At 37.7% G+C, this 27,756-nt stretch overlaps 1 protein-coding gene across 11 annotated transcripts in view; it reads right to left on the minus strand.

The window, feature by feature from the left end:
* Nucleotides 1-27,756, minus strand: part of RNF38 (ring finger protein 38) — a 143,086-nt gene that overhangs the window by 37,172 nt on the left and 78,158 nt on the right. For 2 of the 11 annotated variants that reach the window (XM_036888344.2, XM_036888340.2), the window contains exon 3: nucleotides 9,807-9,956. The exons of 2 other annotated variants lie outside the window; for them this stretch is intronic. In XM_036888344.2, coding sequence (XP_036744239.1) covers nucleotides 9,807-9,956 — 150 coding nt within the window. Of the gene's footprint in view, nucleotides 1-9,806; nucleotides 9,957-23,857; nucleotides 24,273-24,343; nucleotides 24,450-27,756 lie in introns of those variants that run through there. 7 more of the 11 variants (XM_036888346.2, XM_036888353.2, XM_036888352.2 and 4 more) reach the window with 7 other exon arrangements.

The following is a 27,756-nucleotide window of genomic DNA, read 5'->3' on the forward strand; positions in this document are numbered from 1 at the left end:
AATTGCTTGGTGTTATGTGTGGGAAGACACCCCTCCATACTTATACACACTAGAATCAGGTCCGGGAACCCCAAGTTATACTACTATTCCTGCTGTGTATAATATTGTTTTATATATGTATGTAGGAAAAGACTACACCATAGCAGCTACAATTTGAGAACCAGTGAATTAAGAAGTAAGAGACTCTTAGGAAAAGTCCCTAAGGATAAATTCACCATAACAGAATAATTTACATTTTTAATTCTCAGGGGAAGATGTTCCCTCTTCTCTTTGTCGACTCTGCCAGCGGGCTGACTTCAGAGAGTGCCAGATGTTTACAACCTAAATCCATAAAATGCTGATTTAAATCAGGCATAAGAACTGTTTCTATAGGTACAAATGCTATAGAGATATTACAGTACAGAATGCTGGTATAGATTTAGGGATTGAAGAAGAAAAGAATGAAGGAAGGATGGACAGAAGAAAATCAGCTAGCTAACTTTTATACTGAGTATTAAGCGTCTCATAAAATGAGCACAGGAGTATTCTATTAACACCAAATCATCTTTATAACCAAAAACAGCATTATCACAAGTGGAGACAGGTTCCAAGTTCTAGATAAAAACTGATGACTGAATTGTGCCTCTGATTTCAGGAACCACTAGTGAGCACCCACCAAAGACAAGTCCTTCTCAAGGTACCAAAGTGGCAACTAGAGTGGGTAGGGGTAAAACCTCCAATAACCTGGTCTTTTCTCTACTCATCATTCAAGACCACCTTTCATCTCAGACTTACAAATAAATAAGCATAGACTGACTTACGAGTCCCCAATTTTCTCTTAAACTCCTAGATTTTCCCCACTTGTCTCATTGACAAAAGATGAAGTTTCTCATTCCACAATTTAAAAAAATATTTAAATTTAAATTCTAATAAAGAATAACCATCAATAATCAGAAAAGGGGTTAAAATCCAAAATGTAGAAAGAACTCATACGATTCAACAAAAAATCCCAAATAATCCAATTAAAAAATGGGCAGAGAATGTGAATAGACTTTTCCAAAGAAGACGTACAGAAGTCCAATAGGTACATGAAAAAATGTTCTACATCACTATTCATCAGGGAAATGTAAATCAAAACCACAGTGAGATGATCACCTCACACCAGTCAAAATGGCCTTTATCCAAAAAACAAGAAATAACAAGTATTGGCAAGGATGTGGAGAAAAGGGAGCCCTCCTTTTGGTTAGTGAGAATGTAAATTCAAAATCTCTGATTTGAAAAGATATATGACCTTCTGTGTTTACTGCTATATTATTTACAATAACCAAGACATGGAAGCAACCTAAGTGTCCATCAACAGATAAACAGATAAAGAAGATGTGGTATAAACACACAATGGGATATTATTCAGCCATAAAAAAGAAAGAAATCCTGCCATTTACAACAGTGTGAATGGACCTAGAAGGTATTATGCTAAGTGAAAGAAAAAAATAAAAAAATAAGATGAACAAAATTACAATACTGAGAAGTGACTGATGGTTACTATGGGGGAGGGGTCGAAATAGATGAAGGGTATGAAGAGTTAAAATACCGGGAGAGGTAGGTGGGTGAAACAGATGAAGAGGATAAGGATGCACAAAATCACAATCATAATATAAATTAGTCATGGGGATGAAAGTACAGCATAGAGAACATAGGAACATCTTTCTATGTTGACAGATAGTAACTATACTAGTTGGGGTAAATATTTAATAATGTAGATAACTTGAATCACTATATTGTGTACTTGAAACCAGTATAATACTGTATAAAAAGAAAAAAACAAACCCATCAAACATATGTTGTCTTTATGAGCCCTTAGAGTTTTTCAGCAAAGTTTTAGATTCTGTATTAAAGAAAAAAGGGCAGGCCTACTCAGTTTTATTCCATTCTGGTACAGGATATAAAGTTATTCAGTTAGAAAGAGGAGCTCCATCAAAAGACTCTTCTTTGAACAAACAAAGGCTGTAAGTCATACAGAAAACAATTTTAAAGTGCCAATAGGCAGTCCTTCCCAATCAGCAGTTACATGAAATGTAAATGGATTAAACTCCCTAATCAAAAGACACAATTTAGCTGAATGGATTAAAAGAAAAACAGTATCCAACTATATGATGTCTACAACATACTACTTTAAATCTAAGGATATGCATAGTTTCAAAATTAAAGGATGGAAAAAGATACTCCATGCAAAAAGTGACTGAAAGGGAGCAGGGGTGGCTACACTAATACCAAGCAAAATAGACTTCAGGTCAAAGACTGTTAGAAAAGACAAAGAAGGTCAATTTATAATGATAAATGGGTCAATTCATCAAGAATAAGTAAAAATATATAAGCACCAAACATCAGATCTTCTAAATATAAAGCAAACATTGAGAGAATTGAAGGGGTGTAATTGACAAATTTACAATAATAGTAAGAAACTTAAACCACTTTCAGTAACTGATAGAATAATATCAAGGAAGGAACTGAATAACAATATAGAACTAACAGACACATACAGAACCCTCCACCCAATGACAGTAGGATACACATTTTTCTCGGGTGCACATGGAGCATTCTCTACGAAATGCCAGTAAGGGAGACAACCACAAAACAAGTCTTAATAAATTTAAAGGGATGGAAATCATACAAAGTATCTTTTCTGATCATAATGGCTAGAAATTAACAAGAAGGAAAACTGAAAAACTCTACAAATATGTAGAAATCAAACAATACTCTTAAACAATGAATGGGATAAAGAAATCAAAAGGGAAATTAGAAAATATCTTGACACAAATGAAAACAAAAACAAAACACTATGTATGGGATGAAGCAAAAGCAGTGCTATGAGTGCAATTTATAGCTATTAACACATTATAAAAGGAAGAACTCCAATAAAAACACCTAACTGTATATTGTAAGGAACTAGAAAAGAACAAACTGAACCCAAAGCTAGCAGAAGGAAGGAAATAATAAAATAGAGCAGAGCTAAATGAAACAGAATTGAAAAACAGAGAAAACCAGCAAAACCAGAAATTGGTTCTTTGAAAAGATCAACAAAATTGACAACCTTTAGCTAGATTAACTAAGAAAAAAGAAAGACTCGACCAAGGACAAAAAACACCTAAGACATAGAAAAAAGAAGACGTTATAAACGACTCTATAGAAATAAAAAGGATTTTAAGAGAATACTTTGAACATGGGCCTCTATGGCAGGCCACACAGCATTATGGGCCATGGCACAACTGGCTGGCTTACCAAGTAGCCAGCAACACAGGAACACTGACAACTTCTACTCCTACTGGAAGATCTTTAGGAGGTAGATGACCCTCAAATCTATAGTTTTTCCTGCCCTTTGAGGCTTCTTCATTTATTTACACTGCCTTCCAGGCAGACATTTGAGTTTTCAACCCCTGGTTCTAAAATGTCTTTGCCATCTAGCCTTGTTAAGGTGTATTTTTGTTTATAACCCTTGTATTTTTCCCTAGGTGATTTCTTTTGTGTATGTGTCAATGTTATCTATTTTAATTTTTTCATTTATTTTTATTATTGAAATGTATTAACCATAAAAAAAATAGCCACCAAGACAAATCCTTTATTTGTTTTGCAAAGGAAGGATATAATCGGGGGAAAGCAGTAAATAATTTTCTATTTGAATCACATAATATAGTTTACAAAATGATCTCTATAGTTTCATTTTCCACAAACTGAAGTCTGTATAAACCATATATTCAGATTTATTTAAATAGGTTTCTATTAATGAAGATGAACAAATTTAGTAAGTAAACTACTCTTATAATACACAATGTATATAGTGTTGCTTCATATACTTTTACTATTCTATGTACAGCCTTGATAACTTCTCAGAAGATTTTATTTCTAAATCCAAACTCATAACCAGACTTACAGTACATCCTCCTGGTGTGTTATTACTTGTAGATATTGAGGAAGAAGAGGCTGTGAACGTTGCATTTTCAAAAGCATACATTAAAAAAAATAAAAACTTAATACTTTTTGATATAGTTTGTTTTTTCTCATGGAAGGCCAAAGAAAAGAACAGTTTTATACGCAGTGAGTGCTTGGAAAGGGATTCAAGTGGTATAATTATTTCAATTCATCATAATGAATAGGATCTAGTTATTTTACGAAAATGTTATTTTACTATTATTGGCCATAACTGCTAGTCCAGCAGTGGCTTTCCAAGTTTAGAGTCTGCATGGCTAATTTTTGAATAACATCTTAGTGTCCTTTATCCTAGATTTTTCTTAATTTTTAGTTAGATAAAACACCACTGGTTCACAAAACTGATTTACCTTGATGCTATAACTGTAATGTTTTAAAATGCTGTTAGTTCAACCAAAGTACTAGATTTCATGCATCACCAATCTGTAAAGTAAAGTAACTTTAAGATGTAAACATAGATTAATGGTTAAAAATACAAAATCTGAAATATAACAAGAAACCAGTGAAAATAGACAAGATATTAAGAACTGAAATCAAGGGATCCCTCTGGGATACCCATGTGGAATTGTTTTGCAGACAGCTGGAGCTCAGAGACTAGATATATAAATTTAGGAGTTTTTGGTATATAGACAGATGGTAGGTTAATAAAGCTGCAGGCATGGACAAATTTCCCAACATAGTTTATACAGGGAAAAGGAGGCCCAATACTGAACTCTAAGAAACTCCATCTTATGCTGAGTAGGTGATAAGAGGAGAGTGGATTGTGGTGATAGAACACAGTGGAATGGAGTTTCAAGTTATCAACTGAGATACCATGTAAGAGGAAAGCTGAAAAACATTCACTGTTTAACATGGAGCTCACTGCCACAGAGCTGTTGCTTTTACTTTTTTTGTGTGTGTCTATACTTTTTATTTTGGCTTTTTAAAAAAAGATAAGCATTTTTTAAAAAACTGAGGTACATACAATAAAATGCACAAATCTTAGTGTACACAGTGAATTTTGACATGCGTATGGAGCTATTTCTTTATAATGTGATTCAGTACCTATTATGACGTATCTCCCCTCACAGCAATTTTTCCCTTTGTCTTTGATAATGTCCCTTATGAATTTAAGGATAACCCTGAAAAGTTCTAGAATTATAAAATTCTAAACCATAAAACCCCTAAAAGAAAACATGTTAGTTAACTCTGGGACATTGGCTTTAGTGATTTTTTTCTGGATACATCTCCCCAGGCAAGGGAAACAAAAGCAAATTAAAGGGAGACTACATCAAACTAAAAAGCTTCTGCACAGCAAAAGAAAGCATCAAAATGCCAAAAGGCAACTACTGAATGGGAGACTATACTTGCAAATGATATACCCATTAAGTGGCCAATATACAAAATATACAAAGAACTAAAAAAACTCAACACCAAAAAAACAAAAACAAAAACAAAAAACGAGCAGAGGAACTGAATAAATGGTTTTCAAAAAAACATACAGATGGCCAACAGATCCACGGAAAGATGGTCAACATCACTACTCATCAGAGGGAAAGCAAACCAAAACCACAATGAGATACCACCTCACATGTTAGAACAACTCTCATGAAAGAGACAAGAAATAACATGTGTTGGCAAGGATATGGAGAAAAGGGAACCCTCATGCACTGTTGGTGGGAATATAAACTGGTGCAGCCTTTATGGAAAATAGTATGGAGGGTTCTCAAAAAATTAAAAATAGAAATACTATATGATCCAGTAACTACTTCTGGGTATTTACCCAAAGAAAACAAAAACACTAATTCAAAAAGATATATGCACCCCTATGTTTACTGCAACATTATTTATAATAGCTAAGATATCGAAGCAACTTAATCGTCTATCAATAGATGAATGGATAAAGAAAATGTGGTATATATACAAAATGGAAAATTAGCCATAAAAAAGAATGAAAACTTGCCATTTGTGACAACATGGATGGACCCACAGGGTACTATGCTAAGTGAAATAAATCAGAGAAAGACAAATACCATATGATTTTACTTATATATAGAATCTAAAAAACAAAACAAATAAACAACCCAGAAAGAGACTCATAAATATAGAGAACTGTTGGTTGCCAGAGGGGATAGTGGGGGGGAAAGGCAAAATAGGTGAAGGGGATTAAGAGGTACAGACTTCCAGTTATAAAATAATTAAGTCATGGGAATGAAAAGTAGCTTGTAGAACATAGTCAATAATATTCTAACAACTTGGTATAGTGACAGATGGTAACTATAATTATTGTGGTGTACATTCTGTAATATATACAAATGTCAAATCACTATATTGCACACCTGAAATTATGCCAACTGCACTTCAATTTTTAAAAATTTATCAATATAAAAAAAATTCTGGTATTTTGGCTGGAATTTTTAATAAGTCTATAAACTTGCTGAAGAATAGATATGTTTATAATATTTAGTCTTCTCTTTCAGAAACCTAGTATATTTCCCTATATGTACAAATCATCAAAATTTTAGTCACCTAATTAGCTTTAGTAAATTTACAAAGTTATCACATAGCTGTCATTAAGATGCACATGCACACACACACCTGAAATCAAGGGCTGTGCCAGACATTAAATTCAAGTTCTTTACAATGCACTATTTTACAAAAGTATACCATCTTCAATCATAGCACTGACTTGGCTGACAGTACAGAAACTGTTAACTTTAAAACTGTGAGGAGTTGATAGCAAAAGAGACAACGGGATTTTTTGGGGGGTGATTTTTTTGGTGGAGGTGGTTCCACATCTGTATGCATTTGTCAAAACTCACAGACCTGTATGCTAAAAGGGTGAATTTTACTGCATGTTAATTATGCCTTCATTTTAAAATTTAAAACAATCATAGGAGGCAACTTGATTCTAATTTTAAATATATGCTTATTTTTAGAGAGATACAAACATGCCTATCCTACACTTCTGAAAGAAAACCCCGAGCAATAAATACACAAAGCCATCAGTTTTACAGAAACATTAAAATACAAACTGAATGTATACCAGGAAACACATATAAGAATGTTCATGGCAGTGCTGCTTATAATAAAGGACATTTGGGTAGCTTCCAGTTTTTTACCATCAAAAGCAGAAGGAATAAACTATAGTATATTCACATAAATGGAATACTAAAAGCAGGAAAATAAATCAACTACACAGCCACATACATAAATATGCATAAACCTCAAAATGACAAAAACACACAAAATATGATCCCATTTACATTAAGTTCAGAAACTAAACTTTACAATATCGAGTCCCATTGTATGTGGTAAACACATACGTAGAAGTAAAGGTATACACAAAGGGAAACACAAAACTTAGCACAGGTTTACCCAAGATGCACGTATGGGAGAGTAGATAGGTAGAATATAGAAGGTCTTACGAAGGCTTCACAAGTATTGGTAAATGGTTGCTTAGTTAAGGTGGATGGCGGGGTTTGTTAAATTATACAAGTATCTGCATTAACCTATCATATATGAAATACTTCATAATTTTAAAAATTAAAAAAAGCATACTAAATTTGAAAGATTTTGACTAGGAGTAATATAATACAAAACAAGCAAGTAAAAAGGGAATGAAGAGCAAAAGTCTTTAATAATAAATAAGGACAGTGACAAAACTGATAAACAGTGGAAATGAATGATAGAACTCAAAAACACATTTTTTATTGTTCAAAGACTGGTGGTTGGAAACTAGGATTCAGGAGGATCCTGGATCCATTAAGGATCTAGGAGAATATTAATAACACTTTGCTTTTCTTCTATGACCATCCCACCTACCAGCCACATACTCAAACTCATGCTTGAGTGGGAAAAACCAGTAATTTTTAACTGCTAGAGAAGGTTGCAGGGAAAAAGACCTCAGAAAAGAGACTAGTTTCAACTAAGATAAGGAAATAGGACACATTAAGAAAAAAATGGAAGAGATAGGTGAGTCTGTTTAAAACAGAATATTCCAAAGAGAAGGAAAAGTAGAGAGTTGGGAGGGAAAGAACTTGGGGAAAAGCTAAGAGTAAGAAAATGTAATGCAGTAAAGGAACAAACTTTGTAAGGGCTCAAGAAAACTGGGTAGGTTCTCCTTTTCACATGGCAACTAAGTTTTACAAGGATGAGAAGCACAACTGGAACTAAGAAGTCATACCCAATTTTGCTATCAGAACTAATAGAAGGAATCTGACAGTATCTCAAAGGGGATGTATGAAGGATTTACTTTGCTTCATGCAGAACAGTGGTAGGGAAGCAAGTGGACAAAGAAAGTCTATCTTCCTTGGAAGCAAAGTACACTGATAGCCTTAAGTCAGAGAGAAGTACGATTTATGTTTAAGCAGGGCTATGTATAAAAATTTAACATAACACCTTTCACCTTTCTGCAACACACAAACGGAATTGGCTCTTAGTTTTCAAAGTGTTTAAAATCTATTACATTTGGCAGCTAACCTCTGAAATTAAAGTTAATACTGAGTTAATGCCTGAAGACTCAAAGGAAATAAATATAGAAAACACAGATGTCAAATAACTGTTTAATGGTGGCAGTAGAAAAGGCACCAAGTCAATTTTTTCCTTAGCTATATTGATTAACAAGTAAATATCAAGCTCTCGCAGACAAACACTATCAAAAATGGTAATCAATTTGCCATTCAATTCAGTACAGGCGACAGTCTCTTAACATACTTAGCTTCATGTTTATATAAACACCTGTTGCTATCTAAAAGTGGAAATGATAACAGTAGATAAAAAATAGCAGAAGCTGAATTTGGTTATCTGCTCTGCCAATAACCAGATATATAATTGGGCATGTCTGTGAGCTTTTCTGAGCCTATATCCTCATCTAGAAAACCACCCATGACAAGTTTTTATTGTGAGGGTTGAAAACAACAAAAGGAGACAGTACATGCAAAGCAGAGGACCTGTCACAAATTCCAACAAGGAGCATCAGATCGAAGAGCCCTGGATCACCTACACTGCTATCCTCATAAATTCCACATCTCTGATTTATTGTGTCACAAGCACTTCAGAACTAGTCCCAAACCCCAACTTGTCACTCTGACACAAACAGAAAATGAGCTAGCTCTACCCCAAAATCCTAGCCTGATGAGCAACTCTCACCACCTCAGGATTACATACACATATACAAATACATGCCCTGGCCCACAACCCTAGCATCCAGAAGCAATTCTGTAATTTAGTTCCCTTTGTGGTAATAGTAACACTGACTTCCATCACTAAAACATCCTTCTCTAAGAGTTATGAATTGAAGTTGGCAGCCAATAATTTATCTGAGCACATTCTAATAATCTTGTTAATAAGGTAATGACAGTTCATACTTTAGCTTTCATTTTATATGTAACAAAAATCTTAATCACATTTACCCCCAGGTATCAAAAGTCATAAAAGGCACGTAACCATGTTTTCTCTCTGAAATATGCATTAAGATAAAACTCTGGGCACTAAGCAACTAAGTATTGATGGCTTTAAAATATATCTTGCATGCTCCCATTTTTCCTTTCCTACACATTTTCACATATTCTACAATATCTTCTAATTTCCTTCAGAATATGGACAAGTGATTAAGACCAAAAGATCAGAAAACAAGAATATTAAGTGGTCAAATAAACAGCAGCTCAAGAAAAGACATTCCTCAGAAAAGCTGGCTGAAAAAGTTATATTAAAGAAGTCCTCTAAGAAGAATACTTATTCTCATATACAACAGAAAATAAGAAGATGATATTGAGAATTTCATTTCAAGCCTTCCTAGAAACAACCTAGAATGTATCTGTGACGTTCAGCCCTATGTAGGGAAAGGGTAAATATAAAAGAACCTGGAAGAAAGCTTTGAAGTGAGCATCCTCTTGAACGGTAGTATTCTGATCACTTGGGAGGAGAGGGAACAGGCTCTGAAGTCTCACCCTTTCACAAATCACCTTGTTAGGATGGCCAGGTAGAGGTGCTGAATTGGCCCCGGGAGATATCTGGGAAAAAGAGGGAGAAGAAAAGGATAGTTCATGGCTAGCTGCACCAGTGTGAAGAATCATGTCTATGAAGGACAGTCCAGATTTTCTAGGTATTTGATAATTTTGTTAGCACAGGCTGGAAAAAATTAAAAATAAATCTTTAACATCAAAATAAACACAAGGATGGCAGAGGTTGCCTCTGGCAATGGATCTTTTTAAAATAAAAAATGCAAGACCCTTCCTATGTTTTCCACGTAATATCTACTGTATCTTTTCTAAAGACATTAATTGGTTGGTATTAATTCTGAAATCTTAAAGGATAAATAAGACTTCTGTTAAGAAAACCTGAGATAAAATCAGATATCGAAAGTATAGAAAGATTTATGTCTGCCTGAACTAACATTTTTTTCTCATTTTTAAGTTAACTTTCTAAAGGATCAAGCAAAGATGAGGGATTTCAGAACATTTGCAGCAAAACGTCTGTAGCCATCATAAGGCATAAAAAACCAGTTTGTGGAGGTCTCACCTCTGTCTTGTCCTTAAAATTTCATTGCCTCATTCATTCACTTACATTTAAGTGTCCATTCTGTGTTTATAAAGCATTACACTTTAAAGACAGGCATAGTTTCCTATCTTCAACAAGGATATGCTATAAAAAAGAAAAAATCAAATCACTGTACAATGTACAGAGTGATTTTTCTATGATAATGGTAGGCACTGGGTGCTAATGGAGAGGTAACTGGCAAGAGACAGCAGCGTACTCAGAAAACTGCAAATGTTCAGAGCAGAAAACTGCTTTGGTCCATAAGGAAGTAGCCAGAGAGGAAAACAGAGACAAATTATGAAGCGGCATGCTAATTACATAAACAGTTCTGCTATAATAACCTTCCTTGGCTCCTTTATACATTTTTATTTCTGGTTCACTATGAGCCTGCTAAACAGATAACCACGCCTAGTAGTAAGAGTAAAATTTCATCCAAAGAACTTCCTCAGAATAAAAGTAAAACACTTGAGGGTAGTAACTTCAAAATTCATTAATATTGCTACACAAAATCTTCTGGACATAAAGCCAGAACTTAATCTCTGTACTGCGACCATCAACATGCTAATATCTTTCACCACTATGATGAAGTATGAATTGCTGCATCAAAGAATACTTAATAGATAGCCACTTACAAGTCAAGAGCTACTTTAGGAAAGAAGATAAAACATGGATCTCAACCTCAAGGAACTTATTCTAGCAAGCAAACAAACAAGGCAAGATGCAAGCAGCTGACTATAGGATAATGTTTGAAATGCCATATTGGAGGCAAAAATGAGAATAGAAGTAGGAGCCCTATGTTTATCTGAGGCTAAGAATAAGAAAAGATTTAATAGGAACAAGTGTATTTCACATTCCTGACTCCACTCAATCTAAGGAGTTCTTTTCACTTTATTCCTTTAAACAATTTTTAAAATTAATGTATTATTAATATAACTTTTCCATTAAGGTATTATTGATATACACTCTTATGAAGGTTTCACATGAAAAACAATGTGACTGCATTCACCCACATTACTGAGCACCCCCCTATACCCCATTTCAGTCACTGTCCATCAGTGTAGTAAGATGCCACAGTCATTACTTGTCTTCTCTGTGCTACACTGTCTTCCTCATGATACCCCCACACCATGTGTACTAATCATAATACCCCTCAATCCCCTTCTCCGTCCCTCCCCACCCATCCTCCCCTTTAGTAACAGCTACTCCCTTCTTGGAGTTTGTGAGTCTGCTGCTGCTTGGTTCCTTCAGTTACGCTTCATTGTTATACTCCACAGATGAGGGAAATCATTTGGTACTTGTCTTTGTCTGCCTGGCTTATTTCACTGGGCATAATACCCACCAGCTCAATCCATGTTGTTCCAAATGGTAGGATTTGTTTCTTTCTTATGGCTGAATAGTATTCCATTGTGTATATGTACCACCTCTTCTTTATCCAATCATCTACTGATGGACAATTAGGTTGCTTCCATTTCCTGGCTATTGTAAAAAGTGCTGCAATAAACAGGGGTACATATGTCTTTTTGAATCTGAGAAGTTGCATTCTTTGGGTAAATTCCTAGGAGTGGAATTCCCAGGTCAAATGGTGCTTCTATTTTTAGTTTTTTGAGGAACCTCCATATTGCTTTCCACAATGGTTGAACTAGCTTACATTCCCCACAGCAATGTAGGAGGGTTCCCCTTTCCCTGCATCCTTGCCAGCATTTGTTGTTTTAGCCTTCGATGCTGACAATCCTAACTGGTGTGAGGTGATGGGTCATTGTGGTTTTTATTTGCATTTCCCTGATAATTAGTGATGTTGAGCATCTTTTCATGTGCCTGTTGGCCATTTGAATTTTTTCCTTGGAGAATTGTCTCTTCATATCCTCCGCCCATTTTTTGATTGGGTTATTTGCTTTTTGGGTGTTGAGGCGTGTGAGCTTTTTATATATTTTGGATGTTAACTCCTTTTCGGATATGTCATTTACAAATATATTCTCCCATACTGTAGGGTGCCTTTTTGTTCTGCTGATGGTGTCTTTTGCTGTACAGAGGAGCCTTTTAGTTTGATATAGTCCCATTTGTTCATTTTTGCTTTTGTTTCCTTTGCCCGAGGAGATGCATTTGGGAAAAAGTTGCTCATGTTTATATTCAGGAGATTTTTGCTTATGTTGTCTTATTAGAGTATTATGGTTTCATGACTTACATTCCTTTGACCCATTTTGAGTTTACTTTTGTGTATGGGGTTAGACATTCCAGTTTCATTCTCTTGCATGTAGCTGTCCAGTTTTGTCCACACGAGTTGTTAAAGAGGCTGTCATTTCCCCATTGTATGTCCACGGCTCTTTTGTTGTATATTAATTGACCATATATGACTGGGTTTATATCTGGGCTTTCTAGTCTGTTCCATTGGTTTTTTAGTCTGTTCATGTGCCAGTACCAAATTGTCTTGATTACTGTGGCTTTGTAGTAGAGCTTGAAGTTGGGGAGCGAATCCCCCTGCTTTATTCTTCCTTCTCAGGATTGCTTTGGCTATTCAGGGCCTTTTGTTTTTCCATATGAATTTTAGAACTATTTCCTTTAGTTCGTTGAAGAATGCTGTTGGTATTTTGATAGGGATGCATTGAATCTGTAGATTGCTTTAGGCAGAATGGCCATTTTGACAATATTAATCTAACTATCCATGAGCATGGGATGTATTTTCATTTATTGATATCTTCATTAATTTCTCTCAAGAGTGTCTTGTAGTTTTCAGAGTATAGGTCTTTCACTTCCTTGGTTAGGTTTATTCCTAGGTATTTTATTCTTTTTGATGCAATTGTGAATGGAATTGTTTTCCTGATTTCTCTTTCCATTAGTTCATCATTAGTGTATAGGAATGCAACAGATTTCTGTGTATTAATGCTGTACCTTAAAAGTTTGCTGAATTCAGCTATCAGATCCAGTAGTTTTGGAGTGGATTTTTCAGGATTTTTAATGTACAATATCATGTCATCTGCAAAGAGGGACAGTTTAACTTCTTCTTTACTGATTTGGATGCCTTTTATTTCTTTGTGTTGTCTGATTGCCATGGCTAGGACCTCCAAAACTATGTTGGAAAAAAGTGGGGAGAGTGGGCATCCTTGTCTTGTTCCCGATCTTAAAGGAAAAGCTTTCAGCTTCTTGTTGTTAAGCATAATGTTGGCTGTGGGTTTGTCATATATGGCCTTTATTATGTTGAGGTACTTACCCTTTATACCCATTTTGTTGAGAGTTTTTATCATGAACAGATGTTGAATTTTGTTGAATGCTTTTACGGCATCTATGGACACAGATGATTATGTGGTTTCGGTCCTTCTTTTTGTTGATACGGTGGATGACGTTGGATTTTCGGATATTGTACCATCCTTGCATCCCTGGAATAAATCCTACTTGATCATGATGGATGACCTTTTTAATGTATTTCTGAAGTTGGTTTACTAATATATTGAGTATTTTTGCATCTATGTTCATCAGGGATATTGGTATTAGAGTGATGCTGGCCTCATAGAATGAGGGTGGAAGTATTCCCTCCTCTTCTACTTTTTGGAAAATTTGAAGGAGGATGGGTATTAGGTCTTCACTAAATATTTGATAAAATTCAGTGGTGAAGCGATCTGGTACAGGGTTTTGTTGTTACGTAGTTTTTGATTACCAATTCAATTCCCTTGCCGGTAATTGGTACTTTCAAATTTAATGTTTCTTCCTGGGTCAACCATGGAAGTTTGTATTTTTCTAGAAAGTTATCCATTTCTTCTAGGTTACGGAGTTTGTTAGCATATAATTTTTTATAGTATTCTCTCATAATTCTTTGTATTTCTGTGGCATCTGTAGTGATTTTTTTTCGTTTCCAATTTCTGATTCTGTTGATGTATGCAGACTCTTTTTTTCTTGATAAGATCCAGCTAGGGGTTTATCTATTTTGTTTATTTTCTTGAAGAACCAGCTCCTGCTTTCATTGATTCTTTCTATTGTTTTATTCTTCTCTACTTTATTTACTTCTGCTCTAATCTTCATTATGTCCCTCCTTCTACTGACTTTGGGCCTCATTTGTTCTTCTTTTTCTAGTTTCGTTAATTGTGAGTTTAGACTGTTCATATTGGATTGTTCTTTCGTTAGGTAGGTCTGAATTGCAATATACTTCCCTCTTAGCACAGCCTTTGCTACGTTCTACAGATGTTGCGGTGTTGAATTACTGTTATCATTTGTCTCCATATATTGCTTGATCTTTGTTTTTATTTGGTCATTCATCCATTAGTTATGTAAGTGCATGTTGTGAAGCCTCCATGTATTTGTGGGAGTTTTCATTTTCTTTGCATAATTTATTTCTTGTTTCATACCTTTGTGATCTGAGAAGCTGGTTGGTAGAATTTCAATCTTTCTGAATTTACTAAGGCTCTTTTGGTGGCCTAGTATATGATCTATTCTTGAAAATGTTCCATGTGCACTTCAGAACAATGTGTACCCTGCTGCTTTTGGGTGAAGTATTCTGTAGATCTCTGTTAGATCCATCTGTTCAAATGTGCTGTTCATTGCCTCTGTCTCCTCACTTATTTTCTGTCTGGTTGATCTGTCCTTTGGAGTGAGTGGTGTGTTGAAGTCTCCTAAAATGAATGCATTGCAATCTATTTCCCCCTTTATTTCTGTTGTATTTGTTTCACATATGTATGTGATCCTGTGTTGCATGCATAGATATTTAAAATGGTTATGTCTTCTTGTTGGATTGACCCCATTATCATTAGGTAATGTCCTTCTTTGTCTCTTGTGACTTCCTTTGTTTTGAAGTCTATTTTGTCTGACACAAGTACTGCAACTCCTGGTTTTTTCCCCCTATTCGCTGCATGAAGTATCTTTTTCCATCCCTTCACTTACAGTTTGTGTGTTTCTCTGGGTTTCAAGTGAGTCTCTTGTCGGCAGCATATAGACGGGTCTTGTTTTTTTATCCATTCAGTGACTCTCTATGTCTTTTGATTGGTATATTCAGACAATTGACATTTAGGGTGATTATCGATAGGTATGTACTTGCCACTGCAGGCTTTAGATTTGTGGTTACCAAAGGTTCAAGGGTAACTTCCTTACTATCTAACAGTCTAACTTAACTCACTTAACATGCTATTACAAGCACAATCTAAAGGTTTTTTATTTCCCTCCTTTTTCTTCCTCCTCTATTCTTTATGTATTAGGTATCACCTTCTTTACTCATTGTCTATCCCTTGACTGACTTTGGGGGTAGTTGATTTAATTTTGCATTTGCTTAGTATTTAATTGTTCTACTTTCTTTACTGTGGTTTTATTTCCTCTGGTGACTTAGGAACACTTCCATCTATAGCAGGCCCTCCACAGACACTGTAGAGATGGTTTGTGGGAGGTAAATTCTCTCAGCTTTTGCTCATCTGGAATTTGTTTAATCCCTCCTTCAAATTTAAATGATAATATTGATGGGTAGAGTATTTTTGGTTCGAAGACCTTCTGCTTCATTGCATTAAATATATCATGCCACTCCCTTCTGGCCTGTAAGGTTTCTGCTGAGAAGTCTGATGATAGATAGCCTGATGAGTTTTCATTTGTATGTGATTTTCTCTCTCTCTCTGGCTGCTTTTAATATTCTGTCCTTATCCTTGATCTTTGCTATTTTAATTCTTCTATGTCTTGGTGTTGTCCTCCTTGGGTCCCTTGTCTTGGAGATCCGTGCAACTCCATTGCCTGAGAGACTATCTCAGCAATTACCTCCTCAAAGACACTTTCTATCCCTTTTTCTCTCTCTTATTCTTCCAGTACTCCTATAATGCGAGTATTGTTCCATTTGGATTGGTCACACAGTTCTCTCAATATTCTTTCATTCTTAGAGATCCTTTTTCTCTCTGTGCCTCAGCTTCTTTATATTCTCTTCTCTAATTTCTATTCTATTTACTGTCTCCTCCATTGTATCTACTGTGCTTTTAAATGCCTCCATTGTATGTTTCATTTCTGATACTGTATTCCATAATGATTGAACGTCCATCCAGAATTCTTCCCTGAGTTCTTGAATACTTTTCTGTACCTCTACAAGCATGTTTATGATTTTTATTTTGACATCTCTTTCAGGAAGATTGATGAGTTCAGTTTCACTTGGTCCTTTTTCTGGTGTTTGTGGGATTTGGGTTTGAATAGGTTACTTTGACGTTTCATATTTGTATGTTGTTCCCTCTAGTGTCCAAAAGCTCTACTCTCGAGCTGCTCAGCCCCTGGAGCGATGTTGGGGTTCGCAGGGGAGCGGCACTGGTGCCTAGGGGGAAGAAAGAGCTGTTTTCTGCTTCCCAGCTGCTGTGCCTGTCTTCACTGCCAGAACTAGTGGGCCGAGCACACAGGCGTAAGCCTCTATGCTTTGCGTTTGTAGCTGCCATAGGTGGGGCTTTCCTCTGGCTGGCCTGACGCCAGGGCAGGGGCTGCCAGTTTGTGAGCCAGATGCAGGCTGGCTGGGAGGAAGATGGAGCAGGCTGCCTATCATGTTGTGGGGCGGGGGGCCTTGAAGCTGCATAGCCAGCCAGGGGGATAGAGTGCCTGAAGCTCCTGAAAATTTCCAACCTGCTGGGCAGAGTATGCCTGGACAATTTTGTCCATCTGTCCTTTCTCCTGAGCAGAGAGTTCTGTGCAATCCTTGCCCCTTTAGCAGCCCTCTCGCTTTTAGGAAGTCTCTCAGACTGCCTGCTTTTCTTTTGTCCCAGAGCAGCTGGATGTGGATCCGTTTTCCAGAAACAGCTGGAATCCCAGTCTCTCCAGGTATTCCGCATGTCTTAGCTTTCCAACCCCATTAATCTCCAGAGTACCACGCAATGTAGGTTCGTGCTCCCAAGCATATCTCCAGGGCTGTGTGCTCAGCAGTCCTAGGCTTCCACTCCCTCCCCGCTCTGTTTCTCTTCCTCCTGCCAGTGACGTGGGGTGGAGGAAGGGCTTGGGTTCCGCCAGATCACAGCTTTGGTACGTTACCCTATTCCGTGAGGTCTGCTTGTCTCCAGGTGTATGCAGTCTGGCGCAGACTTCTTTCCTGTTGCTCTTTCACGATTAGTTGTATTAGTCCTTTATATTTTTGTATTATATGTGGTTTTGAGAGGAGGCCTCTGTCTCACCTCTCATGCTGCCATCTTTAATCCCTCAAGTTCTTTTCACTTAAAATTCTCTCCTCTCTCAAAACTGTTTGTTCTCTTATGTAGGTTTTGTACTTTTTGAAATCTTGTTAAGATTACAATTTGCTCAAATAATACATTTGAAGAGTGTTTTAATAAGCCTATTGCTGTCATACAAAGAAGTCTATATGACTGAGTAGCACTCTTGTAAATTGCTGGTACAAGAAAGATGGATGGGAAGACAGTAATCAGGGGTCAAGTTTACTCTCCAATCTTTGTTCCTTTAAAAACTTGAGATTTCTGTCATACTTAAGTAAAAAAACTGACAAACCCTGGCCCTTGTCACAAATTAGTAATTTTCAAGTATATTCCTCTTCTACCCACAACAATTTCCTGTTTTCCGAAGCTCCATTTGTCTATAAAAAGGGTGGACATACAATATAATGGAGAAAAGCTATACTGAAATGTTGAGTTAATAGAAATGTGGGACAAAATGATAGATGGGCTTGATCAAAACCAGGTAACCCCACTGGCAAGATAAAATCATACACAACTGGGGAAATGGGGGTGTAGGGGTGACAGAATTCCACCATGGCTTCCATGATCCCCACCCCTGGTGTTCATCTCCTGTATAACCCATCCTTCTATAATGTGTGGGCAGGGGTGTAAATATGGTGATCTCACTCCTATGATTAGGTTAAGTTATACAACCTATATTAAACAAAGCCATGCAAAGAAGTGAAGGGACTTTCAGGTGTAATTAAGATCCCAAATCAGTTGACTTTAAATTAATCAAAGGGTAGATTATCCAGGGTGGGCCTGACTAGAGAAAGCTTTTAAAAGAGTAACGGATAAAAATCAAATGAATATTCATATTTGAACTGACTGTGTATAGTTCATAATGCATGAACAAAACCGAAAGCTTCTGTGATGACTGCCCTTGCACTGTTCACCATGTAACTTATTCACTATGTAAGAATTTGTACTCCATGTAAGAATTTGTTCGTTATGCATCAGAAGATTGGAGACTGACGAAAATTAGGCTTGGGGTGGATTAATGATTGTGCATTGAGTATTGACCCCCCTTTACAGAAATTTATTGTTGTTAACAACTATTTGATCAATAAATATGAGAGATGCCCTCACAAAAATATATATATATATATATATATATATATATATATAAAAACACACTTCCAATTGTAAAATAAATAAGTAACCGGGATGTAATGTATAGCATAAGGAATATAGTCAAAATATTGTAACAACTTGGTATGGTGATAGCTGGTACCTAGAATTATCATGTATATAAATGTTGAATCACTGTGTTGTACACCTGAAACTAATGTAATGTAATACTGTTGTCAACTACCCTTCAATAAAAAAAAAAAAAAAGAAAAAAAAAAAAAAGAGTAACGGAACCTTCCTGAAGAGCTTCTCCTGTCAACTCTGCAGATTAAACTGCTATGTTGTGAGAAGGCATAAGAAATGGGCCATGTGCCCCAGGCAGAGAGACCTGAGGGCATTCTGTAGTAGGTGAAAACGGTCACTAGTCATACAATCACAAGAACCATATTCCATCAACAACGAGTGACCTTGACAGAAGTTATCAAGCTTCTAATAACCATAGCTCCAGCCAGGTAAGACCTGAACAGAGGTTCCTGCAGCTAACCCATATCAGGAATCCTAATCCTGATAAAACCGTGAGGCAATAAATTTGTATTTTAAGCTACTAAATTGGTGGTAATTTGTTACACATAATAGAAAACTAACACAATGTGTATGTATATAACAGAATAAAAATTGTACCAAATACATTCAAGTAAAGTTTCTCCAGAACTTTAGCTGTATTAATTTGATTAAAGTTATAAATTAAGACATTTTATCTAAGCGATATGGAAGTTTTTAAAACCTCAATCTGGTAACAGCTAACTTCATGCCAGGAAACTGAACAGGGCTCTTTGATCTTTACACTCGAAGTCAGGGTTAACTGACTTACTTAAAGCCACAGCTCTCATAAATACTAGAGCCATAATTTGAAGCTAAGTCTATTTGGCTCTAAGGTTCATACTCAATCCACTAAACCCCTGTAGTTTAAGAATTTCAAAAGTAAAATTTTCTATGTGTTGGATTAGTAACTAACAACTATCCCACAAGGCCTATTTAAAGCTATATTAATATTCAAAAATTGTTTTTCTGATGCAACTTTCTAGTATTTTCCTAATTCTCCCTCAATTAAAATTATTGAGGTTACACTATATCTGAAAATTGATACAATTCTGTTTTTTCTAATCTGGCAACTGTGGAGCATTACACACACATAGTAACCTCTGCCTTCTCTCAGGATGCAATCTATATTTTAAAGATCCTGCCAAGAAAATGTCCCTAAGATCCCATTAAATCTGCCACTCCCTGCACTTCTCATTTTTAATATTTACATATGCCTGGATGATTAATTCACTCAGTATAACTAAGAAAAGCACCTGTTTCACAAGACTAAAGCTATAAAATACAAAAAAAGCTTAACCTTTTAAGCACCAGAATAGTACTATTTTAGGACATCTTTTGTTTTATGTGGCCTTTCCTTGTCTCGGTAACCATAATAAAACCAACAATTTAACCTTTGTCTTGGAGAGTGTGATTATTATCAGTTATTGTGTTAAAAATAGCATAGGACTTAGGTTCAGATACTGTTCCAGAACCTGTATCCTCCAAAGCTGCTTCTAATGACAGCTTCCTTCTTCATTTACATTTTTCTCATAAAGGTGAGGTAGAGGATGTATGGGTCAATGACCTCGAGGTCAGTAGTAAACAATGTACTTTCTATAAAATAAATTACTGACAAGCTTCTCCAAATAGCCTTCTCCAAAATGGCCACATTATCCTCCAGGAAAAAATAACTGTTCAATGTTACTAGCAACGTATAAACTGGTCAAAAGCATTCAAACACAGCCCAATAGGAGAGGGGAAAACAAAACAAAACAAAAAACAGAAGGTGAAGAGTCAGGCACTTAGCACTGGCCCCAAGTCCCTTACTCCTCTAGGTCAAGTCTGGACAACTAAAAACGGAAGAGGTCAAACGCAAATTATCTAAAAATCTAAATATTTTCACTGCTTCAATGATGGCAAATGTTAATCTCCTGAGAAATAATCAAGCTGACTTTATTATTTATAACAGTTATCTTTCATCTGATAAATTCTCAGGTTATACTCCAAAATATGGGAAGTCATATGCACAAATACTTTGATCACAGCACAGTAAGAACTGAAAAGGGAACTAGAAATGACCTAAATGCTTAACAAGTATTTGCTAAGTAAAATTACGATATACATGCTTGGAGGACTACTGTGCAGCCAACAGACCATTCAAGGACTGGTACTGCCTACTGGGGGAGCACCATTACTGTCATTTTTTAAAAAACAAACTATTATTCCCCTTTCTTTAATTAAGACAAACAACAAACAGGGCCCATGTCTTTCTGGAAGCAGAGCAGAATCAGGGCTGGTGAAAATAGCCAAAAAGACTACCATCCTCTCCCCACCCCAAAGTCCCACAAATTAATGGAAAGGAGATGGGAAGGAACACACATGCAACTAAGGAGGTCTCTAACCATTACACAGGTTGAGAAAGTGGAAATAAAGGTTAGGAAAAATAAGAGTTACACATTCTTTTAATAACATGTTCTTTCTTTCCCTTCCATAATCCAGATCTGCCTATACAATATTCTTTTTTTCTTCAAAGAAGTGTGTCTAAAATAATTTTATTTAAGCTGGTAACCTCTTAGCTCACTCTGAAGTAGCTTTTCAAGATTTATCTGTTAGAATGAGTTTGGAAAATATCTAGACCATGACCAGTCCAAATTAAAAACATTAAGAAAAAAAGATGAACTGTGACTTAATTCTTCATAATTCTTATTAAATAAAAATAATAATTCAAATACGTACTGAATGTTCACCATGTGCTAGATGCTGCAAATACAATGGGAAAAATAAATAGTACTAGCCTCAAAAGAGATTCATTCTAGTGAGGTGTAATCCAATAGAACTAAATGAGGACATTAGGGACCCTTAACATAGAGGGGAGAAGGCAAGGTGTTCAGATCCTTAAGAAAGGAACATGAAAAGATCTAAGAGTTGGGGGAAAATGAGACTGTTTAACACCGTCCCTCTGTGTGTATGCTCAAATTTCTCACTCTAATTTGCTATGTAGAGTTGAGGCATTTGCTTGATCTCCTCCAGAGACAATGTCATACTGGCAATTTAACATCTGCTGAATGAATGAACAAGACTAGAACTACAGGGTTCAAATGTGTTCACAATCTGTACACTCTCTATAGAGGAAAATAAAGCAAGCTATAAGGTAACTAAAGTAGAAGTGAAAACGGATGTCTGATATATGTAGTTAACAGGAAAACAACCAGTAAACTATTAAGTAGACCCAGACACACTACAACAACCATTAGAGTAATAAAGAACTACCTTTTCCAGCAAAATGAACCACAACATGGTGGTGGCCTCAACAGACTGGGGCAGTACAGAGAGAAATAGAATATATTTGAAGCAGAAGACAATGTTAACCAATAATCTTTCCATACTGATCAATTATTCCAGAGATTTTTATCTAAGCATTTCTCATCCACATTTCCCACACACAACCTTGGGTTTAAAAAAAAAAAAAAAAGAGCACAAATACAGACTCTGGCATGTAACTAAAAGCCTCATCAAAAGCTGTGGGCGGAGAGACAATAGATCTACACTCCACTTTATGACGCTACCAATTCAGTTCTGTTTCATTAGGCCATCCTCTGTTCACTCGTCATCTAAAATCAGGTTGCTCTCCTAGAGACCATTATCAACATTCACTTAGATTGATATTTCTCAACTTAGTTTAGCTATAAAAACAGGATGGGTACATAAACCTAAACAAGTACAGAAACACTACCATCCAGAATCACAGAAGTCATCAGAGGCAGAGGGACAACACAGATCATTTAATTCAACCTCTATATTTTACAGATGAAAACCTGAGGCCCACATAGCTAGTTTGTAACAAAACTTAATCAACTATACTATAGCCTCCAAAGGCTGCCATATTATTTAGAAGTCCTACAGAAAATTATAGAAATCAACATAAAATTGAACCCCTATAATGAAAAGATTTAAGGTTAATAGGTTTTCAAAAAATGAAACATATTACACCAACAAATTTATTAGCCTGTAAGAACTGAAGAGGGACACGAAGTGATGCAATTTCCACCTAAAAATCCAGTTAATAATTTCATCTTTTGATTTCAAATACGTCCCAGCTCCAATGCAACTCATCTGACACCAAACATAGATATCATTACTACTTCTATTGTTACTACTATAAAAAGTCCTGTTTCTCCGATTAGACTATGTTCTCCAAAGACAGAACAATTTTAGATTCCAACTGTCCCTAGGGCCTTAAGCTTTGATTTCACAAAAACTGTATGACTTTCTTTAAACTTAAACCTAGTTAACTAAGGCAGCTTGCTGTTCAAAGGAATTTTACGGTAAATGTGTTAACAATAGTTCAAGGCCAAATAATATCCAAAAAAGCTTGCGATTCTAGAGTAACACACACATATTAATTGCAAGACGCTTAAGATTCGGATAAGTGGGCCACGTAAGAAAAAAGAAAAGGCACTTCACATGACGCTAGCAATAATTACGTTAAAGTATTAATCTCTATTTACGGTGGAAGAATTGGCATAACCAACTTTTAATGAATATCATAATTTTTGCAGCACAAATAAAAACGAGGTCCCTTACAAGTCCTACACAAGGAAATGAAAACTTTACTCTCTTTGGCCCTTATTAATTTGAAAACCTCCTGGTTCAAAATCAACCTCTCTCACTCTTTAGCCCTGAAAGAAAGAGCTTCTATCCCCTGAGAACAAAATGCAGCCAGTTCAGAAACCTGTGGCGGCAGAAGGACGCGAGGGAGGACCCTTCCCACCGGGTTCCGCGTTCTCCTGGGTGACATCATTTCACCTGCGCCTCCGCAAAAAGGGAGGGAGAGATAACGAGACCATCTGTCAGGCGGCGGCGACCCGGCGCTCCCGCTGGCTGCACCCGCACCTCCTCACCACCGCCCCGGGAACAAAGACAGCCGGGCAGCCGGGCAGCTTCCCGCCGAGCACCGGGCAACCACACCTTCTCCCGGTCGCCGGGCGCGGCTCCGCAGGCACCCAACGGCCTGCGGCTCGTCCCGTTCCGCCCTCACGCGGGAACCAACAAGCCGCGGCGGCCACTACCTGCAAGAAGCTCCGCCCTGCGGGGCTGATCCCGCAGCTCCTCGCTGGGCCGCTGCCTCCTATTGTGACTGTTCGCCTAGCCAGCAGCCAGCTCGCCAGCTCCGCCGCCGCCGGGCCTTCTCACCCCCGGATCCCGGGCTCCGACCGAGGCACTGTCACGGCGCTTCCTTCCTCCCGGCACCATCACACGGGCCGCGCCAGGGGACGACGGCTGCACGCCCAGGGTTGACAGAACCCACTTAACGCCTCGGGGGCTCCATCCTCTCGGCCCCCGCACCCTAACCGCCCCGGGCCACCACACCGTCCTGCCCCGCTGACCCCCACCTCGGCGCTCGCTGAACGGGCTCAGCGCGCGCCGGCGCAGTACCTTCCGCTGCGCGCGCAGGCGACGCCCCTCGCCTCTAGGCCGCCAGATGCGCGAGCACGAGGCCCTCCCACATCCCGGTCCTGGGTCGTTCCCCGCCCGTCCCCCTCGCCGTAACAAACCTTGCAAGCCCTGCGCGCGAAACTGCCAGATGCCCCGCCCCGTTCCCCCTCGACTGAGCTCCGCGGGCGGAGCCCCCTTTGTTTCCACCCCGCGGGGGGGCGGGGCGGGGCGGAGGCGGGGCTGCGCGCGTCCGGGCGCGCGACTCGGACTAGTTCCGGCAACAGAGTCGATCTTACAGCACCCCTGCGCAGCCCCGCCCCAGCCCGCCCTCGCGCCGGGCGCCCAGGGAGGCCGCGGCTCCGCTCGGCCGCGCGGGTGGCGGTGTCTCCTAATTCGTACACGTCTTTCCCTCAACTGTTGCTGCTGGTCGGTGCCTTCCATCTCCAAAACTCAGCAAACAAACAGTAATTAACCTCACTCAATTCAAAATATAGTATGTATTCGTGTGGCCCGAGAGTTATTTTCATTGAAGTAGAGGGAGGTGATTAGTTCAAGGTGTCTCACAGAGATGCGAGCGGGTTGGGAACCATCTTATCCGACTATGGTTAATTAGATCTGACAGTTAGTTACTCAGAGGATGGGAAATGTGATAGGCACTACAGTTTGGTGCTTGTACTGATCACTTCAAGATCTAAAAGAGGAAGTATGACCTTCCACAAAAGCGCAATAAATACAAGGGGATAGTTAAGTGGTACAAGAGGAAAGGAGGGAAAAGAGACATAGAATAAATGGGCTTTAAGAAAATAGCAATTAAATGATGTGTTCCAGGATGGTGATATTTTAGGGTAGTCTAAAAACAAAAACCAAGGTTCTAGTTTTTTTGGCATTAAACCAACCTCCTTCCTACTGTGGGCCTCAACTGCCTCAGTAGAAAATAAAGGAATCATATTAAAATGATGTTTCAGGACCCTCAGAACCCCTAAGTATGAAAAACAGTATATGGTAATCGTGTACATCTGTCTCCCAAACCAGACTGAGCACCGGGGCTCTGTTTTGGCTCTGAAACCCTAAAGTCCAAAACTACATCTGGAATGAAACACAACAGTAGATACTGGATGAATCTAAGTTCCAACAATAACATCACAGGCTCTTAGAATTCCAGGACAAAGAGAAGCTAGAATGAGATAATGGAGCCCCTATGAACACAACCGTCCCCCAGCCCCACACCCCCATTATGTAGCTCTGTTATCCAGCTGACTTCCCCTGAAGTCCTCTCTGCCAGTCTTTCAAAGTAGCCAGTTGAGATGATTTACATCCACATTTTGGTTTTTTTTCCATTTCATGGTACTGAGCCATAAATTCCAATCACACCTTAAAATGTGTCCAATGTAATCATTTCTAACCTCTGAACCCCTCACAACTCCCCTACTACTGCTGTGGATTCACAAACTTTCTTGCATAATACAGACCATTCTGAAACACCTTATCATGTATACTTGGTTGGATATGGGCTATGTGAAGAAAAGGGAAACTAGAAAAAAAACTGGGAAAGGGGAGGGAAGTAACCACATGGGAGTTGTCCAATAATGAGAGATTCCTCTAGTGCTGAATCTCAGCAGCAAAAAACCTACTATAGCCAGGCGGACAAAGACAAATACCATATGATTTCACTTATTTGTGGAATATAAAAACAAAGGAAAACAGAAGGAACAAAACAGCCTTAGACTCATAGACTCTGACAAGGGACTAGTGGTTACCAAGGGGGAGGGGAGGAGGAGGGGAACTATTGCACTACTGTGATGTACATTTGATGATTAAAAACAGTAACAAAAAAAAAATCTAGTACAGTCCTTCAGGGTTCCTAACTCTTAAATTTAATGTGAATCCTCTTGAGCTTTAGCCAACTCTATGATGCAAACTTCTTGTGAATCCTTCTCAAATGGTTAAGAAGTAAGCTAACTGGGCTTAACCCAAGAAGTCTGCCCAGAATGTAAACGATGCTCCCACACCTTGGTGTTAGATTGTTTAAAGTTTGTACTGCAATTTCTTCTATAAACTGATTTTCTTCACCAGAATATCTGGTACCCTGCTAACAAACACCTAATCAGTGGGATAGGCTTTAACATGGACCACTTTTGACCACTTGATGTGGCAGGTGGTAGTAAATTACATTAGAACAGTTGTTCTACCACAGTCCACCTAAAATTTTATTTGTTGTCTGTTCAAACAGGTTGGAAGCCTTCTTAGAGAGGTGTCCAATAAAACTTTCTGCAATAATGAAAAGGTTTAACATTTGCACCATCCGAAAGGTAACCACTAGATACAGGTGGCTACTGACCACTTGAAACGGGTCTAGTATAAGTAATGAATTGACCAGGATCAGTTTAAAAAACCGCATGTGGTTAGGGGATGGCATTTTAGGAGAAGTAGTTGCTTGTGGCAAGGGCTTTTTGAGAATTCTGACTCCAAGACTGCTCTTTAAAATTAATTTTCACGACAGAAGTGAAAACTGTGAATGACTACTAAAAATTTCTCCCTCAGGTACCCAGGACATTTAAGTCCTCTCACCTTAAAAAAAAAATATATATATATATATATATATATATATATATATATATATATATATATATATATACACACACACACACACACCAATATATTGCTTACCAAATAGGAAAATACTGAAGTTCCTTCAAATGTATTTGGTCACTGGGATCTACCCTGGTGTCCTATATTCTAATACATGGGAATAACAGCTGAATTTTCCATGCACTGGATCTACAGATGAATTAGGAGGTATTGATATTTTTAACAATAATGAATCTTCAATCTATGAGCAAGATGCATCCTGTTTACCTGAGTCATTAATGTTCTCAATGTTTCACAGTTTTCCATAGAGGTCTCACAGATTTTCGTTCTTAGGTTTATTCTAGTTTTTATATACATTACTAGTTTACTTCAATTCTTTTGAGTGTTCTATAAACACAATTCTGTTGGCAGAAAATAACAAGCATTCAATTTTTCTTTCTAAAACATTCTCCTTTTCTTTGTCTTGTCTTATTGCACTGCCAAGGACTTCTCATACAGTGCTAAATACATATAGTGAGAATAGGCATTTTTGTATTATTCCAAAATGAAATTTCCCAACATTTCATCCTTAAGTATGATGTTTGCTTTTTTGTAGGTCCCCTTAGCAAATTAAGGGAGTTTTCTTTTACTTCTAATTTGTAAACATTTATCATAAATGGATGTTTAATTTTATCAAAATTTTGTTATTTATGATAATCATGTGATTTTTCTGTTAATGTATGAATTATATTGATTGGTTTTTGGATGTTAAACCAATTTTACATTCCCAAGAAAATCATGTCTTATTGTCATACTGAAGGGCCCCCACCCGTAAGATGGCGAACTTCCTGCTTCTCTTCCGGGTCTTCGGTTCCCGCCGGTGCCACCCGAGGCCCAAGTACCTCTCGCCCCCCCCCCCCACTCCCAGCACCTGGCCAACAGCCACCAGTACCGTTGAAGTGAC

Source organism: Manis pentadactyla, chromosome 3 (assembly GCF_030020395.1).
Source record: "Manis pentadactyla isolate mManPen7 chromosome 3, mManPen7.hap1, whole genome shotgun sequence".
NCBI lineage: Eukaryota > Metazoa > Chordata > Mammalia > Pholidota > Manidae > Manis > Manis pentadactyla.